Source organism: Microchirus variegatus (assembly GCF_963457635.1).
Source record: "Microchirus variegatus genome assembly, chromosome: 14".
NCBI classification, from domain to species: Eukaryota; Metazoa; Chordata; class Actinopteri; order Pleuronectiformes; family Soleidae; genus Microchirus; species Microchirus variegatus.
Genome location: NC_139815.1, coordinates 21,125,101 through 21,145,191, shown reverse-complemented (window position 1 = coordinate 21,145,191; position 20,091 = coordinate 21,125,101). Strand labels below are relative to the sequence as shown.

The following is a 20,091-nucleotide window of genomic DNA, read 5'->3' as shown; positions in this document are numbered from 1 at the left end:
CGATTCACTGAGGGAACCGACAATTTGAGGTGCGACGTGGGCGTTGGATTTCACCTCCATTTTCCATTTTCATCCTTTGTATTGGGAAATTCGGCAAAAAAAATAATTAATAGTGGTTTTGAAAGCACTTAAAAGACATTAGGGCTGTGCCAAACAATGCTACTACAATGGTGTTTTTGACACCAGTGCTGCTTACTGATACTGTTTTTGTTACTAATATCCGTCATGACGTTAAAATATGTAATTAAATACTAATAATCCTACATTTAGGAGACAATATTATAGACCCATCATTAATTAACACTTGTTGGAAGTCATTTCATTCACATTTTACATTTATCCACAAAGTCTCTTCCACCCTTGTGTTCCCCTTCTGTCCTTAAGCTGCAGTATGAATCCTCCTTCAGTTAGGGTATTCATCACACTAAAACTGTTTTTGCAGAGTAAAAATTAGAGAAGAATTCTTTTTAAAAGAAGCGTTCAGTGCTGGAATTTGCTCCTCACCAATCTGCAGTGATTGGAAGAGCTTCAATTCAAAAGATTTATTGTGTGGATGAAATATCTCAGCAACTATTGGATGAATTGCTACGACTTTTATTGCAGACATTCTTGGTCTCCCAAGTATAAAGACTACTGATTATTGCGATCCTGTCACCTTTTATCTTGGGCCAATGGTAATAAAATAAAATTAAAGTCTCCTCCTTTTCACTTCAGAAAACCTCACAGAATCTGGCTTTTGTCTGTAGTGTCACTAGATACCATCAGCATTCACTGCTGGGTCACATAACTGCAATGGATACCGGCGCTGAACTATTCAGTTTACAAATTGTGAAATGTGAACGTGACAGCTCCGATTTGCGACTAGGATTGTCAATGAAACGGCGCGTCCTGTTTTTAATCCAAACCGAGAAGGAGTAATCTTGAACGCGGCATCATCGCCATTTGGTTTGTATTGGTTTGTTTGCCTCTATGACACTCACTGTGGATTGGGTAAGATTATCAGAGAGTTAGGGGAGGCTACTATCTTGGAGGGAAGGCTAATCTCTTGGCAGAGAGCTGGTGGGAAAACACATGCTAAAAAAAATACAGATGGAAGTGGGAACATTCAAAGATTCACATCACTCAAAACGGTGTCAGCAAAAACTGATTTGAAGCACATTTCAAATGATGTGTTTTCTGTGGCTCATTGGTCTGGCAGACATGCAACAGCATGCTTTAAGAGCAAAGAACAAACAAGAACGGAACAGTAGCGTCAAGTGTTTCCTGAGGCTGTTCATGTCAATCTTTTACTCTCCCTTAATTTTCTCAGACTAGACCAGGTGTCTGTGGTCTCTTTATTTTCCTTTTCTTCTTTCAAAGTGAACACCTCTTATTTATAAATATTTTCTGTCATCACATCCAAATATCTACGTCAAGTGTGATCTTTAAAACCATCCCCAACTCGACAAAACTTGTCCTGTCCATCTCTGGATCTACATATTTACTGCACGCCAGGCATGTTTTCTCAAGCGTGAACTACATAAAATCCAAATATTTTACTTTTAATTCCATTAATTTCCACAAACAATGGAAGATCTAAATATGTCTGGGTTTTATTGATCTCTGCCAAGGAGGTATATGTTTGTCTGTCTGTTAGCAACATAACTCGAAAAGTCATGGACGGATTTGGAGGAAATTTTCAGGAAATGTCCTCAATGGGACCAGGAACAAGTAATTAAATTGCCATTGGCCATGATCCGTAGACACTATCACTGGTTACAACACTCCCTGTCTGACCCAGATGCACCGGCAGGGTGTATTTTGTAGGCACCGAGTTGCTAGTTGTAGTTTTTGGTTAAAGGTTGCAATGAAATGGGAACTGTTTCCTTTTTGTAGTTCTTAATCCTACAAACTATACCTTTGATATTATATTAATTAAATGGCTCAAATGGGTTTTGCAGACCCCTGGTCTAGTCCATCTGAATATGACGCGAGTCCAATCTGTCTGAACCTGGCTCGACCTGTTTATCGGTTCCTTAGGGCTCAGGTCGGGTGTCAACGCTCCAAGCTAGAAAATAAATCCCAGTGAATGAGGGAGATCACCTTGCTTTTTCAAAATCAATCGTCGTCACATGAGCACAGAGTCCCATCAGAACAACACTTCATGTGCTGAGTGTTCACTCTCTGCTGTCGCTCTGTTATCCTTTAATTTACAGCTGTTAGTCGCTGAGTTATATGTCATGACCCAGCGTCAGCCCACGCCGCCGCTGTCATCCCAGCAGTGCTGTTATAGGCTCTGATTAGACAATTGAGAGGTTGCAAAGCGCCGCAGTCCTCCTACACTTCGCATCACCAGCTGAGCCCTTTGTTTTTACGGCGGCGATTAGAGCCCAGAAGTGTAAGCGCTTTGTGCCGAATCAACAGAAGCTGCCTATTAAAGTCCTTTTTTAGTGGCACTGTCCCTCACTTTTATACCCTCACTGTTTCTCCTCTTTTATGAGCGTTAGAGGCTGAAAGGCCGACACACCTCCACCTCTCACAACTCAACCTCAACCTTATTTACTCACTATTCTCTTTCCTTCTCTCCTCCACAGTACTTAAATCTGCCTTTGTTGTCCTTTCTTCTCTTCCACCATCGTGTCATTAATTCACTATTTTAGTTGCCTTTCTTCCATTTGTTTGTCTCCTTTCTTTTCTTTCATTCCCCTCTTTTATCCCTTCCCTTAAGTCCTCCTCTACCCTCCACATACTTCAATGTCGGTGCCTTCTCCTCTTCCGCTCACTTATCTCCATCCTCCCTCAGTTCACTCTCCTCTTTGTCCCCTCTTTTCTTCCCCTCTCAGCACCTTCCATTGCTCTTAATGATAACCCCGCAGCACATACATCAGCCTCACAAATTAACTCATAAATCATCTTGAGGTAGCTGGAAAAATCAGAAGCAGGGCAGATTTTTGTTTGTGGGCTTCTGTTCTCAGAGCAGACAAGTCTTCATGGTTTCAATAATGACCTGTGTCTGTTTTTCGTTAACTAGAAAGTTTCTGATTTTGAAAAAAACCTGGAAACCATGACTCCACTTCAGAACAGTCAATTATTTGGACAATAAGTTACAATGGATCCATAACTGTGTTTTTACAAATAGTAAAAATCAGTAAGATCAGTGTAAAAATGACGTAGTGTAGTGGTTCCCTAAAGAACCCACCAGAATAATCCTGCTGGCCTGGTTGGACAAAAAAAAATAGAAGACGCCTGTTGGGTTTAAGTCAGATTCAGTTCCGCAGCTCTTTGACTTACAGAGTCAAAGGCAGAGCACTTCAAGACGTGTGATCCCAATTTAATAAAATAAGCCTTTTTTTCCCTTCTAAGCACTGACACACAGAATCACAAACTCACTCAATAACCTTCAATGGGAAGCAAATATTTTCATTCATATCCATGTCTCTAAAATGCAGTATTTATTTATTTCACCGTCAACCGATGCTGGAGGTTGTAGTGATGCTTTTGTTGTTTTGCCTCTGCTGTTTTTCCCATCACAGTGTGCCCTTCAAAAGTAATCATAAAACCCCAGTTCATTTACTACTCTTTCACAGCTCATAGACCTCCCCATCGCAGAAATGCCAGCCCAGAATTAACCCTGCTCTTATCTCCCTCCTTATCTGAATCCTTTTAAACCAAAACATTAACTTCTGGAGGTTCACCTTGAGCTGAACACTTTAAACAACTCTCAGCCACCACCAAGCAGCCGTGTTACTTGCTGCGTCCATTCCTGTGCTTTACTTGGAACCAGTCTGTGAACTCGTAATCATGACATACACATCTGTGTATGGCGTTACAGGTCATAAATATGACAGGGGAATATTAAAATGTGTTTGTCTTATGAACGCAGTAAACAAACGCAGTTGAAAGCAGGATATTTAAGTTCAGGGACAGGCCTTTCCAGAGATAATCTAATGCAGCTGCTGGACCAGCTGAACCAAAGCAGACGTCCAATAACAACACGCAGAGCAGGAGTGTAACGTCATCAGTACTCTACTGTATATTTAAGAGTGTTACGTAGTATACCATTCAGTTTGATGTATACTTTGATTTCGTATGCTTTATAGATTAAACAGTTTCCCTTTCCTCGATGGTCAAAGATGAAGTGAACACGAATGAAATAAAAACCACATCAGTCAGTGGAGGCAAACAACCACTGGATGTCGCATCTGCTAACATGGAGGGGGCGGGGCTTATGTCCAATACATTTTTAGCAGGATTCTGAATGTGTTCCTCTCTTTCCTCAGATAAGAAGATGCTGCAGGGACCAGACGAGGGACTGAGCCCGACCTGAACAACCCGTCCCCCCCTCTCCCCCCTTTCCTTTCCTCCCCTCCCCCTGACCCCACCCCCCACAACCCCCCAGAGCCCGCAGCGCTGCCGTCCCACCATGAACCTGCTGTGCCGTGGACGCCTGAAGCTGCTGGTGCTGTCACTCACAGCGGTCGTCCTGCTCACCTGGCTCTACCTGCTCGCCGGCAACCTGGAGAGTGAGTACAAGCTGAGCGTTCCCACTTAGAAACATTGAGAATTCTTGCTGTGCAATTTTTTTTTCTGTAAGAGTCAGAAACTGATTGATAATAAAAGACTGGGGTTGTGGTTTGGGTTGAATAAGAGTCACAGGAATCTGACCAGAGAGAGAACAGAAAACATCAATTATCAGTTGTTTTTATGCAACTCAGCTCCACATCCACGTAATCTGACTATTATGCTCAGTATTTTATAAGTGGAGTCAATTTTCCTCTTTGTGTGATTTTTCATCCTTTCATTGAGGCCTCAGCTGTCAACAACCAAGGTCGGTTCAGAGGGTCTCTGAGCTGCTTTTACACACACACACACGTTTGCCCTTCATCCATAATGAGGACACTCAGACATAATGCATTCCCCAGCCCCTTACCCTAACCTTAACCATCACAACTAACTGCCTAACCCTTACCCCAACCTAAACCCAATTATAACCCAAACCCCAAAACCAGGTCTTAACCCCCAAAAAGCCATTTTAAGATGTGAGGCCCAGCCAAAATGTCCTCACTCCATATATGATTTTTGGTCCTTACAAATCCACAAACACAAGAGCCCCCACACACACACCTAATGATTTCACGATAATTGGATGTCATCAACTGCTGATTGTTCTTTCTTTTCTTTTTTTTCAAAACACAGCATCCAAATCAAGATACTTGTTTCTGACCATACAATGTTGTTTTTGCACAGACTCAGTTTGCTTCTGTCTCCTCTTTTCAAAACATTTGTCCTAGTGTACAGTGAATTCTGGGATACGCTGGGCCTAGAAGGATCTACTTTGTGGCTCCTTTATCTCAATCTCCAGAGATTGAAGGACACATTTTGAGGAGTCCTTAAAATAGGACATCTGAGTTGTGACACTGCATATATTGGCCTAAAAAATGGCCACAAAGGCAACCAATGAATGCCAATATATTCGGCCATCATCCAACATTACATCACTTCACGGTCAAACTTCATACTTCACCATTAGAAAAGTTAAAGATCAAAATGACCACCCTGTTCTGGTGTCAGAATGTGCAGAACCACTTGAACCAGACATAATTATACATCTTTGCAAAGTTCTGAGCATCCAGTGGTTTCACATCATCAAATATTGAAAGTAAAGTTCAGCAGAACCTCCATTAGTGGCTGATCTGGAACCCTCTCCGCTGATTACAGAACTGATTTTCCATGAAATTTTGTTTTTGGAGTGGGGTTATTATTACTAACCAAGGAAGCTATAGCAAATGTATTTGTATGAAACATTTTAACAGCAGGGGAATTCAAAGTTTTGTACATAAAATCATGAACCGATCAGTGTTGAGATTTAAAAAAAGAAACTTGATTACTTTTGGAATAGATTCAGTTTAATTTGGCACTGGCATCTGTAAGAAAAACAGTTGATAGTGGAGTCTCATCTCCTAACTCTCTGTAACAGAGGCCCTCTCTGTCCCAACTCGTCCCTCCAGATGGGCAGGGACAGATGCTTCATACATGACAGATGACACGAGGCAGTCTCTCTGTCTCTGGTTTACTGTTACTGTTCATGCTCTTTTTGGAATGTAAAGAAATCTTTGTTGCAAAATCAACTAGGGCTGCAACAGTTATTTGGTTAATGTTAATGTTTTTTGAATTATTAAAACCAGTTTGTCCGGTTTTTCAGTTTCTTAACTCATTGGCTACCAATGACGTTTATAGACTTTTCATTGAAATACAACAACGTCAATGAAGTCAATTACGTTTTTCAACAGTTTACATAGTCATAGAACACAGTTCTGTGGGTCTTGGAAAATCAGTCAAAAATGATGTACAACACTTGACAGTATGGGGCTCTCTGCCCTGAAAATGGCTGGAAGAACAATGAGTTAAATGTAAATATTTTCTGGTTCCTTTGCTCCATGTAATAAAGAAATCATTAGAACTGAATAGTTTTAGTTTGCGGACAAAACAAGACATTTGAGAACATCGTCATTTCCATGTTTTCTGACATTTTATGAACCAATTTACTCGATTAATCGAGAAAATAATTGGCATTAATCAAATAATTGTTAGTTGTGGCACGAAAATCAACACTTCAATGTCTTTTAAACCATTTAAAGTATCATATGGTTTTGAATCTGAACCTGAATCTGTCTCTTATCATGACCCAAATCTAATACTTTCATCCTTGGTATCCATAACAAACATTTACATAAATTCTCCTTAAAATCTGTGCAATACTTTTTGAGTTATGATGCTCACAAACAGACATCAAACACAATCAAAAGCATATAAGCTCCTGAGCAGAGTTAATAAACACCATCATCTTTATTGGTGAACGTCATATTATTTGCTGATGGCTGCATACAAATGTTAAAAAACTGCCAATACTTATGCATTGCTGATAAATTCACCCCAATACATTTTTTTTAATGTACACATTTTTAAAAAATGCAGTACTTGGACTGGAATGTGATGGGGGGCGGGGGGGTATACAGTATATGATCCCACATGTCAGCAGACTGACATGACTGTGATTTATAACCAACACATCAGTTTTGATGCTACATTTGGCAGCCTGTGAGGTGGACTGATGGGTAATAAAACTTTGACGCGGAACATGATCCTCAGACATCCGGCAAATTATTTATGACTATGTCCAAACCTGAGGTGTGGGTTTTCAAAATCCCGATGACAGAAGCCCAGAGGAGTGTGGAAACGTATTCCTATCTCCAAAAAAATGTCTTGGTCGTGGTTGGACACAGTATGACTCAAGATTTTACGTGGTTGTCTTACATACTCCAAGATATGATTTATTTTTTTGTTATGCAGATAACATTTCATGGCATGTTGAGTTTAGCTGTGCAGACGAGCACCACTTATCCAAGGATCTCTCACGTGTGATTGACAGCTCAGTGGTCACAGCGAACAGTCTTCTGATCACTTTCAGCTCTTATAGTATGAACGGTGAAGAATGTCCCTGCTTGCAACTTCAGAAATAACCAGACTCTAGAGTCTGTGTTTCCTCGGCCACCATCTCTCCTTCACTGTTATACCACAATACCACATTTTCAAGGTGTATAACTAATAAAATATTTTTAAATGTTCGGCTAAATGTACTGTTCACATTACTCCGTTGCCTCCACTTAGTAGATGAAATCAAATATGATGAACCCTACTTAGAATTACTATGAATTTAATTGTTTTAATGTGGGCTGGTCCCCTTCTTTGGTTCACTCCATATATTTTATCCCTGAAATAATAGAAAAAGTTATTTTAAACCTAATCAATATGTATATTGAATTCTAATAATCACTCACACACAGTACTTTAAAAATAAAGTGTATTGACTTAAAATGACGAGTATTACACAAAATCATCACTTGTTATAGGCAATAAACCCACTTATAACTGTTTCAGAATATTCACAGATCTTTCAGTAACATTATCAGTACCTTTAACTAAACAAACAGTTCAATGTCCAAATAAATGACAACATTCACACTGTACCCAACCTCAAAACAATCTTTGAAATAAATCGGTGCAGGCCTGATTTTATGCTTGGCATCAGACAACCAAAATAAATATAAATAAATGCATTTGCAATTGGTTTTGTACTCACATTCTCCGTCCTCAGTTAGCATGTGAGGATTAGCATGTGGAGGCTATAGATGGATGGTGAGGAAGAGGGGAAAAGAGAAGAAGACCCAGTGACCATGGCCTCAACCCACGTCGCTTCTCCCTCACAGCCGATACAACTCCAGGGAAAACAAGGTCCAAGAAGTGTCTTCTGGTCCTGTCCTCTGGCGAACATACACATACATGTCCTAAATCAGTCATATGGACAGTTTCTCTGCGCTTTCATGAGCTCATTCCGAGTTAACATAGCAAACAAAAGTAACACACATTTAGCACAACAAGTAACGTGAGGCTACTACAGCTTAGCATGTGTAAACAACCGTTAGCAAGCTAGCGCGAGCTAACCGCTAATCACGTTTAGCATTCACATTATTAGCTGGAACACAGTCTGTGATTACCGCATCATAACATTTACCTTCGGTGTGCTTTTGTATGTTCATATACTGTTGATAAACTCTGTATTTAACCTGGCAGGAGGACAATTACTGCAAAACTACCTGTCTTTCCAACGTTCTTCTCAGTATTGTTGGACTAGCCTGGCTACTGCTCACCTGGCTAACGTCCCACCGCTGTGTCTCATGATTGAACGACAGTTCAACAACAACAACTGAGCAGGCAACCAATTGACAAGCTTTACAGGGATAAATGACAACGAAAAGAAACAGACAACATTATTATATGATTAACATTTTACTGTCTTGATTTAGGCTTCTCATTTTAAACAGAAAAAAGACTGTCCATATTACAAATATATGAATTACAATCACATTTTTATGAAAATAACTTATTTAGAATGTATTTATTTATTGTATTTATTTATTTATTACGGGGCTAGAATGGTCCAGGTACTAGCCTTCAACAGGGGTAGGAAAAATGAGAGGCGGAGAGTGAAGATGAAGAGATGTAGGAGACAAGAGAGGAAGCTGTAAAGGAGAGTAACAAAGTGGGAGATAGAGAGGGGGAAAGAGATGAAGAGAGACATGGAAAGATGAAGTAGGAGAAAAAAGAGTCAGATAATAATGAATGAAGTATGGAGGTATAAGAAAATCCAAAAGCAATAAGATGAGGAGATTAATCCACATTTGCTGCTGTGATTTTTGTTATTATTTTGAGCTGGACACAGATCATGAAACACGATGCTACCAGATGTGACCTTTACCAGGTCTGGATTAAACCCAAATCATAACCACACAGTTTGAAGTTGATGTCAGTGCAAAGCTCTTTTAGACGATAACATGTAGATGTCAAACAATAATCTGTTGGTAGAATAAGTAATTAAACTCACTCACCGTCTCTCCCTTCCTCCTCAGATGGTCGCTCCCTCCTCCTCGCTCCCTGCGTTGCCGACACCCCGGCAGCCCAGGTCCAAGAGCGTGCCGTTCTGGAGTCCCGAGTCCGAGAAGTGGAAGAGGAGAACCGGCAGATCCGGCTGCAGCTCAGACAGTCACAGGGCATCGCCGCCGGCCAGCAGCCCGAAGGCAACTATGGCAACCAGCAGTGGGGAGCGTCCGCAGACACAGGCCCTGAGGACGGGGACAACACAGCAGAAGAGAAGACCAATCGCACAGAGTGTCCCAGATTGCCGACCGTCCAGAAGTGTGAGGTCAGAACCGGAAAAACGCATCACAGATTAATAATATCGTGTTCATACAATGCAGCACATGGTCATCCAAGCATAATAATCCATATAACCTTTGCCTCAGTTGATTAATACCATTTCAAAATAAGAATAAACGGAAATGGAAACTGGTATTGCAGGAACTACAACAGCTCTAGTTACTTGTGGGAGTAATGCGAGGAAACACAAATAATCCTGCAGCCAAACACAGATATGAATGTGTTCACAGTAGTATATTTTATAGATATTTTAGTATTTCAATCTCCAACATTAAAGGTGTTGTTGAACTGTTCCCTCAGTTTTATGTCAGAAGAGATTTATATTTATTGTACTCTATGTGTGCTGTAGTAAAGTGCACAAGGTGTGTCACCTCAACGCACTTCAAATCACTGAGAGAAGCTGCGGTGAAACCTTAAGGTTCACATTCGCTCGGGTGTCAATATTAAAACAGCAAATCATAGACACGTGAAGCACCGCTTGGTAATAAAAAAACCTCATGTTGTTTGTCTCTCTCTTTCCCTGCAGCTGATACATGTGGCGTGCGTTTGTGCTGGTCACAACGCCAGCAGAGATGTGGTCACGCTGGTCAAGTCCATCCTCTTTCACAGGTGAGAAATGAGTAATATGCTGATGTCCTTATTTTGCCCTGGTTATATCTTATGTTATGTGTCAGTCATGTCCTGGTTTTGACCTGTTATGTCTCGTCTATGTCCTGGATTTTTTTTTTGTCCCAGTTGTGTCCTGATTATGTTGCGGTTATGTATGGTTAGTTTTGTCCCAGGTTATACGTTGCAGTAATAGGCCTTTACGTGTGTCCTGAGTCATCTGATCACAAATATTTTGTGTGCACTCTGCAGGAGAAATCCACTTCACTTCCATTTCATCACCGACACAGTAGCCAACCGTATCCTGAGCTCTCTGTTCCAGTCCTGGATGGTCCCGTCCGTGCAAGTCAGCTTCTACGATGCAGATGAACTCAAGGTAAAATACAGGGAATGTCATGAAAACACACACACACACGCATACTTTGCCTCACACACACCACGTCATCCCCCTAAAGAGAGTCAAAGCCACATCTGACATTCACAACATCAAAGGGAAAATCTACAGTGGCGAGGTTGTGAGGATACAGAGACGAGTAAAGATGAGTGTACAGTATTTATAAATCTCTTTTAAGAGAGGAGCTTCACCTCAGAGCTGCATCAAAGACGGATCACTGAGGGCCTGTCCACACTGAAACTTCAAATTTCAAATTTAATTTCAAAGTAAAAGTTTTGATATGGAAAGACGTATACTTCACAATAAAAAAAACCATTTATGTTGCAAAATAAAGCTATTAATATCAAAAAAACGTCTTCTTCTCTGTTTTTGGTGTCGCATTACAGCACCACTTACAGGCCTGGCATACTCACTACGTTATGAGTGTGGATAGAGACATTTTAGGAAAACAATGCCGTGTTTCCAGGAAACTTTTTCAAAAGGACTGTCATGTTTGGTTCCGTTTCCTTTGGATGTGGCCTGATTCTAAGGCAGGAGGTTATATATATATATATATATATGTATATATATATATATGAAGTCCCTCCTGACACTGACGGACATTCCATAGAATACAGGTCTCAAACATTGGCCTCATTCTCCAGAGACGGAGACTCGCTTCGTTTCCTCCACTCAATGGTTTTCTCCTGACAAGCTACAGCAGCAGGTAATAGAGAGTGATGACCTGGTGAAACACGTCTCTCCTAAAGTCAACTGGCACTTCAGCACAAAAACATCAAAGTCTTTATTTTTTATGAAAATCTGATGAATGATAAATGTGCTCTCACTGTGACGGGGAATGCGAGCATTTGTGTGTGTGTGTGTGTGAGTCCAACCTGCATCTCCATCCTTCACATCCACACATTCCCCTCCCTCACGGTATTTGTGCTGAACAATGAGTCCTTTGTAATGTCAGATGCCTTAGACCTGCAGTCTCTCTCTCTCTCTCTCTCCAGTTTCCATTAGCTCACATCAAACCGTAGAAAATCTGCCCAGGCTTTAAGCCGATTATATTTGCAGATGATGCTCTTATGCAGATCCAATTACTCTGAATCAAGAGAATGAATTAAAATATGTTATTTGCGATTTGAACGGGGAAAAAAAAACAAAAAAAAACACTTTGTCTTTGCCAGCATCTGCTGAAAATCTCTTTGTGTTAATCCATGTGAACACTGCTCATAATTAATGAATAACTAATATAATTGCACATCAGTCAATACTTTTATATTAAATGTTAAAAACACAACAAAGATTTAATGCGTTTCCTGTTTTCTTTCAGTCTGAGGTGTCGTGGATACCCAACAAACACTACTCAGGTATTTATGGCTTGATGAAGCTGACGTTAACCAAAGCTTTGCCCTCCGACCTGTCCAACGTCATCGTCCTAGACACGGACATCACCTTCGCCACTGACATCGCCGAGCTCTGGGGCATTTTTAGGAAATTTACAGGTAAGGAATTTAGTGATCTAGATTTGTACCTCGTGCTTCCTATCCAAGTGTACATGAGAGTCTATGGTGACCTCCAGATAGTGTAAAATAAAGATTTGTGAAATATTTTACTTGGTAACAATTAAACAGCGTTTTTTTACCTGGATTACATCTCATATGTTGCTGGATAATGTCCGACTGTGTTCGCAGATAAGCAGGTGATTGGTCTGGTGGAGAACCAGAGTGACTGGTATCTGGGGAACTTGTGGAAGAACCACAAACCCTGGCCTGCACTGGGACGCGGCTTCAACACAGGTATCTGTTGTTCATGTGACTGACCTTTCACAGATAGACAAACACATCAAATTAGATAGACAGATAGACAGATAGACAGACAGATCGACAGATAGACTGATAGGTACTTTATTGATCCCAAGCTGGGAAATCCATGAAGCTGAATATATATAATCTGTCGGTGGCCTGTTGTTCAGTTTTCCCTCCTCTTTTAATCCACAGGCGTCATCCTCCTCTACTTGGAGCGGCTGCGGCGAATCGGTTGGGAGCAGATGTGGCGGCTGACGGCAGAAAGGGAGCTCATGAGCATGCTCAGTACGTCGCTTGCAGATCAGGTCAGGGCCACCTGCAACCACCTAAAGACAAAACACCGACACAATAATACATGCAACTTTATTTTTTTAATTTTTTTTATACAAATAAAGGGTTTTTGGTTATCATTACTGACTGCTATCTGCATATAAATGATGCTGAAACTGAGCAAAGCCTGCTCAAACGTGATTGGTCAAACTAGAAATGGAAATCAACAAGCTCTCTCCCCCTGTTTATAAAGATTAAATCAATATAGTTGTATTCATAAAATACATTATGTTCCATATAAACCTACATTTTAAAGAATATAAATGTGTGACTAAAAAAGAAAAAAGCTTGTAAACAAACTCTGTGTGTAAGATTTTCAAAATTCACATTATTTTTTGGACTCTCTCTCGTCCTCATCTCACAGTCAGAGAAGTCCAGACTCGTTCTTTTCTGAACAAGCTGCATCCTTTCACTTTATTTCTTTCAGGAGTTGTTTGTCAAGCTACGACAAGCTTTTACCTTGATAGTGCTTTAAATGGCGCAAAGGAGTCGACACGCAGGGTGTCCGTCTTTGTCATGTCGTCAAATAAAATGTAAAATCAAAGCTGAGGTTGCCAGGGAACCAGCAAACACATGCAAAGACACACTCGTAATGTGGTTCTCCCCTATGAAGCCTACAAGAGCCGAGCTGCTGTGTTTTTAACCAACATAAGGCCTTAAAAACTCCTGTCATGTGCCTCTGATGATCATAACAATGCTGCTTGAAGTCCACATTATTTTCCTGAATTTGACTATTGTCAACTGTTAAAACTGTATCTTGTCTATTTGTACAGGACATCTTCAACGCCTTTATCAAGCAGAACCCGGTGCTGGTGCATCAGCTGCCGTGCTTCTGGAACGTCCAGCTGTCGGATCACACTCGCTCTGAGCAATGCTACACTGAGGTGTCTGACCTTAAGGTAAGCAGGTACATACGCAAGAACATCCGCTGTATGAGACTGCACGTCAGGGCTCAGTATGTTCTTGACACGAGGAGCCTTTAAGGGTGTGGATGTTCAAAAGATCTCCCAATGGGAGCCAATCCATTTAAAACTTTAAAAGTCAGCAATAAGATGTACTCAGTTGCCTCCACCCGCTGCTGTGCTCACCAGGTGATCCACTGGAACTCTCCGAAGAAGCTGCGCGTGAAGAACAAACACGTCGAGTTCTTCAGGAACCTCTACCTGACCTTTTTAGAGTACGACGGGAACCTGCTGAGACGGGAGCTGTTTGGCTGCCCGAGTCAGGCTGGCTCCAAGAGCATCCAGGTAGGACACACACACACACACACACATGCTATTTTTGATGAGAATCCAATTACATGCAAGGAAAAAAAATAATTTTTGTCACAAGCAAAAGATGATTCCTGAGAACTTTCTGTGTCCTCAGCTGCAAACGGCTCTGGAGGAGCTGGACGAGGACGATCAGTGTTACGACTTCCGTCGGGAGCGGCTCACTATTCACCGTGTGCACCTCTACTTCCTGCAATACCAGTACACGCCTACAGAGGATGACACTGACATCACACTGGTGGCCCAGCTCTCCATGGACAGGTGACCGGACCAGACCAGCTCACACCCCGACCAAAGTAAATTCCGTTATTTTCCGACATTTTTCACATGATTTTTTCTCTGTGCAGGCTGCAGATGCTGGAGGCCATCTGTAAGCACTGGGAGGGCCCCATCAGCCTGGCGCTCTACATGTCTGACGCTGAGGCTCAGCAGTTCCTGCGCTACGCTCAGGCGTCCGAGGTCCTCAAGAACCGCAAGAACATCGGGTACCACATTGTCTACAAGGAGGGACAATTCTACCCAGTCAACCTGGTTAGGAACATCGCCCTAAAAAACGCCAACACGCCGTTTGTGTTCCTGACTGATGTGGATTTCCTGCCGATGTACGGTCTCTACGATTACCTCAGGTAAGAAGGAGATGATGTGAAACCCTGCATCAAAATGCATCAGTACCCACAGGTTTGTCTCCACCTCACGCTCCGTCTGTTGCCTCCCTGCAGAAAGTCTGTGGTGCAGCTCGATATGGCTCACACTAAAAAGGCTCTCGTGGTTCCGGCTTTCGAGACACTCCGTTACCGTCTCTCCTTCCCCAAATCCAAAGCTGAGCTGCTCTCCATGCTGGACATGGGGACCCTCTACACCTTCAGGTACCAGTATATGAAAACAGTTGACCATTAACTCAGACCTGGTATTAACGTCCTTCCTGAATACGTCCTCAGATTTGATCGCAAAAAGAAACACATTTACTCCAATAGTGATAGTTTTTCCTTTCTTCCAATTGTTTTCATGTTTCATGTCACTGCAGTGTGAGCAGAGTAGATTCACTCACTTCCTCCCAACTCTTTTCTCTCGCTCTACCTTGCACCAAGACATTCACACTCATTTTCAAGCAACTGTCCTTTTAAGGCAGGGGTGTCCAACTCATTTTCACTGAGGGCCACATCAGCATAATGGTTACCCTCAAAGGGCCAGATGCAACTGTCATACAGAATAAATGTAACTAAATGTAGCCTAATATAATGTAAAATAAAGGTAACTACTCCGTAACATATTGCTAAATAACTTTCTGTATTTATTACTTATTCAATTTCACTCGTCGCATGATGCATATACAATGATACACTGTGATCTAGTGGCAGGATGCCGTCACTTTACGGGTAACACAATCGCCATGCATTGTGGGAAATGTAGTTTATGGTCAATGCACGCCTTAAGGCAGCATAGACCTATTTTAACACAGATTTTAAGACCAATTAATCACTCGCGGGCCACATAAAATGACATGGCGGGCCACATCTGGCCCCCGGGCCTTGAGTTTGACACGTGTTTTAAGGGATCACATTGACTGAGGATATTAACCATAGTCAATGCCTAACCCTAACCTAACCTAACCACAATTCAAGTCTTAGCCCTAAACTTAATCAGTTAATGAGTTAGTGATTCTGTCTCATTAGGACCAGGTTTTGGTCTACTGGCTCTGATAAGTTCAGGACAAGGACATTCATTTAATCAAACATGGTCACAGGCCACACGTCCAGGGAGCAATTTATTACAAGGTGTAAACTTAACCTTGTCCACTTTGGACTTCTCAGGACCAAATGTAATGCCATGTCTTTCTCTCGGTGGGTCATAAAATCTTTAACGGCCTCTTCTTCTTGGTCACCTCAGGTATCATGTGTGGCCCAAGGGTCACGCTCCTACCAACTATGCCAAATGGCGAACAGCCACCACCCCCTATAAGGTGGAGTGGGAGTCGGATTTTGAACCATATGTCGTGGTGAGACGAGACTGCCCGGAATATGACCAGCGATTCGTGGGCTTTGGCTGGAACAAGGTGTCCCATATCATGGAGCTGGATGCACAGGTATGCCTGTGTGAAAAATTCACCTCGTGTGTTGTGGCTGCAAAATGTGGTCCAAATTACTGACTTTTTTACTGCAGGATTTTGCTACTAACAAATAACGCCATCTTTTGATTTTAATAAGCTTGTAAAAGTTGGTGTTCAAATCTAAAATCATGGAATTATTATAGATTTAAGACAAAGGAAGCATTTTTAAATTCAGATACTATTCTTTTAAAGGGCTTTCATTTTAAATATAGAGTCTGTGCTGTGAACTGCAGATGGCGCTGGTATGCACTTACACACCGTCGGCCAAAGTAAAGAGCCATTGCGGTTTTATTCACAGTTATTGTAAACGACTGCAATTTCCTGTCTTTTGGCAACAACTTTTTGACAAACAGAGAGTCGGCACTGGAAGAGGCATGAGCACGTCGTCCAACACAGGAATCAAACCGAACAATGCCGAACTGTATAGTAGTTAAAAAGACTTAAAAATCATGAAAACATGCGTTTATCTCCAACATATAGCAAGGATATTTCTAAAATCTCAATATTTAACAGAGGAGTCTGCTGTACGTAGCAACAGCACTCATGTGGGACCTGCTATCCTCAATTTAAGAGTGATATTGGTAATGGATGAAGAATAAAACGGAATATTTGTGCATGAGACAATAGAAGACTAATTCAATATTAAGGTTTCTTTCCTTCAACTTATCTACTTTGTTTTTCTCCTCCTCCTCAGGAGTTTGACCTGATGGTCCTCCCCAACGCTTTCATGATCCACATGCCGCACGCCCCCAGCTTCGACATCTCCAAATTCCGCTCCAGCTCCAGCTACCGCAACTGTCTGAACACGCTGAAGGACGAGTTTCACCAAGACCTGTCGAGGAAGTACGGCGCGGCCGCTCTCAAGTACCTCACCGCTCAGAGGAACATTTAAAAAGCCGCTGAGCGAGGCTTCCATTGACGCTTCTTCCCCGAGCGCTGGACCAATGAGCTACAGTACAGGAGGCCTGGTTCACACTGACGCAGCTCTGCGTGGCAGGCCATGATGATGCAGAGAACTTTGACATGACGGAGGGGGAGGTAGACTTTCTAAATGTAGAACTGGACAGGAGCGGAGTGTTGGTTCTGATTGGACAAGCTTTATAGCCGGAAAAATAACCTTATTCTTACAATTTGTTCTGACAATCAGGGCTTTTTCCAGAAGACATAAACCTGTCCGTCCACGGGGACGTATGGACATTCAGCTCAAACAACAACTAAAAGAGAGAATGACAGCGTGAGGCCTGTCGAACTGGAGAAAGATTTAAGCCTTATCGCTTTTCATACGTCATGATTTTTTTTCTAGCGTAAATTAAAACCAATGAATAGCAAACATTTTGAATTATGACTTTACATGAGAATCATTCTTTTTGTTCCTCTCTACTTTTTTGTTCTCTGACTCCTGAAAATCCATTGTGTATGTGTATGTGTGTGTGTATGCTTGTGTGTGTGCGCGCCTCTTGTTTATTGTCAGAATATTTTTTGCTTTCGTCTTGATCATATATGTGCATGTCAACAGTTGGACTTTTTTTTTTTTCCATCCTCCTGAAAGACGTAAAAGTCTCGACAATGACAACATTTACATACATATATACAAGCATATATGTGTCATTATACATATATGATTGGGACCAACTCACGTGACCAACACTAACATCTGACAGTGAGTTGCTTAGCGATGAAACATTTAGCTTTAAACTAAACTCCACGTGGTGACGAGGCATTTTTCTGGAGCATCTCATAGTGTGTCCGACTCACTGTTTATATGTGTCGTCTACTGAACTACATTACCCACAACGCCCTTGTTGTTGCTGTTCAAGTCCAGCTGAAATTGCACAAGTTGTACTTGAGTACACAGGACTTCATCAAAAAAAAAGAAGAAGAAGACAAATAGCTCATGCCTTTGAGGTTGAAGTTAAGTTTTACAATCAGGAATCAAAATATAGCATCAAAAAACAACTTATAAACATTAAACCCATGTACGTGGAGGTGGCAGAGTTTCTGCAGTCAGGGGTAACTCCCAATGGTTTTAGAGTTGTCATGAGGAGGAGATGCTTTCTGAATGTGTTTGACTGACACAATTTCATTCCAGGTGAAAATATCTTCACACACACAGTTTTACGTTGTCGTGCACAGTTAACTCGAGCGGTTGTTCACTTGGGGCGACTGCCCTTGTCGCCGTTTACTAACGACAAACGATTTACATCCGCTAGGAGGTGAAATGATCCTCCGGTTAGCTTGTTTGTATACGGCAGTTTCCTGTTTTAGCATGCAGCTAGCTGCTAGCAAGCTGACATTAAGCAGAACAGAACATAAAAATGGGCCCCTTCACAGCCCCCCCCCCAAAAAAAGTATACTAGCCTGAATTTCGCCATGTTTTTATCACCGTTGTCTTATTCTTCAATATATCAGCCTCTTCTCTTATTTCCGGGTATTAGCTCGGGGGGGGGGGAACTGTGGCGCCGGCGCAGGCGCTCGACTCCCAAATCACATACTCTGGGTGTGCTACTCCACTTTCATTAGGACTAACATGTTTACCTGTATTTAAAGTCCTGCCCCTCATGTTGCGTGTCATGCTGTAAGTCTCAGCCATGGACGCCTGTCGTCTCCACCAGAAGCTCCAAAATAGCGGCTGCTGCCCCTGAGGGTTGATTTGCCGTCAGACGATAACGCCGTTTGGCTCTCGGCAAAAGAACGCTTAACTTAGGAAGCTGATCTGTAAAACATAGCAAAAGACACATTTCAGTTGGACCTCTGTTTTTTTTTCATTGTTTCAGTTCCGTTTATTAGCATTTCATCCTAATTCAACAATCCGAGCGACTGACCATGTGGCTGTTTAAGTGTGGAAGATGATTTCTAATGATTTGAATCTTGTTAATGATCTTTTAATGAATAATGAGTGTATCTATCTTGGTCATGTTGTCCTGCACACCACAGGACAGACAGGCTTACCTTTTTGCTTTTTTAGCTTCAACATGGGGGCAGATAAAAGAGGAATTGGGGACAGGACATTGTAGCCTCTCAGGACCACCAGCAGAGCTTTAAATTCACTTTGCTTTGTGATTGATCAGCATTTTATTTTCCCTAATTCTCTTGATTACTTTTATTTTTTTGCATCTCAGTGTCTCTTTATTTTTTTGGTCCCTGCCTGCATTTGGACAAACTGCACCTAGAGAGGAATCCATTTAGGTTTGGTTAGTTAGTCGAGACTTAAGGCGGAGGCTGAGTGATAACGTACGTGACTGCAGACGGCATCTGTGGCCCGAGAGCCCACCTCCCCCACGCTTAACCATCCACGCCACCTCCATTGACTTGTTGTTGATTGTGGTAAATGCTAGTGCCTTTGCTGTATTGTGAAACTGGATATTGATTGTACTGTTGGACTGACAGGGCCTGGGGACAGTCAGGCACTCTATTTATTACTGTTGACTCAAATCCCTCATATTTTTCTATGTAAGTGCTTTAAATAAATTTGCCCTTTTCAATCTCTTTGTTTTTGTGTGTCTTTTTCTAGTCTGACTCAGAAACCGTGCTCTCAATATATCCTGAAAAAAATTATTAACCAATGGTTAAAAACAAAATGATTATTAATCATAATTACTAGTTAAAAAATGGTATTAATTAATAGCACTTAACAATGGAGGAATACACACACATCCTCTAATTTATTTGTGTCAATAAACTGTATTACCAAGTATAGTAAGTAACCAACAACTAAGGCTAAAAGCACCTGTGGAGACTATTATATTGTTCAAGTTCACAGCCAAGATGTGAAGGACTGTTTTCGTGTCGCTGGCTTCAGCACATTACAGTTATCAGCTTGTCACTGTCAAGCGCTCA

At 41.6% G+C, this 20,091-nt stretch overlaps 1 protein-coding gene across 1 annotated transcript; it reads left to right on the top strand.

The window, feature by feature from the left end:
- Positions 1–4,402: 4,402 nt before the first annotated feature.
- Positions 4,403–17,146, top strand: large2 (LARGE xylosyl- and glucuronyltransferase 2; the record flags this gene model as incomplete). Its single annotated transcript, XM_083901128.1, has 14 exons — positions 4,403–4,502; positions 9,447–9,739; positions 10,280–10,362; positions 10,612–10,735; positions 12,072–12,243; positions 12,433–12,537; positions 12,739–12,851; positions 13,650–13,775; positions 13,968–14,123; positions 14,245–14,408; positions 14,495–14,773; positions 14,867–15,013; positions 16,035–16,230; positions 16,949–17,146. 14 exons carry the CDS (start codon positions 4,403–4,405, stop codon positions 17,144–17,146), a joined length of 2,256 nt encoding a protein of 751 aa, XP_083757254.1.
- Positions 17,147–20,091: the final 2,945 nt, after the last annotated feature.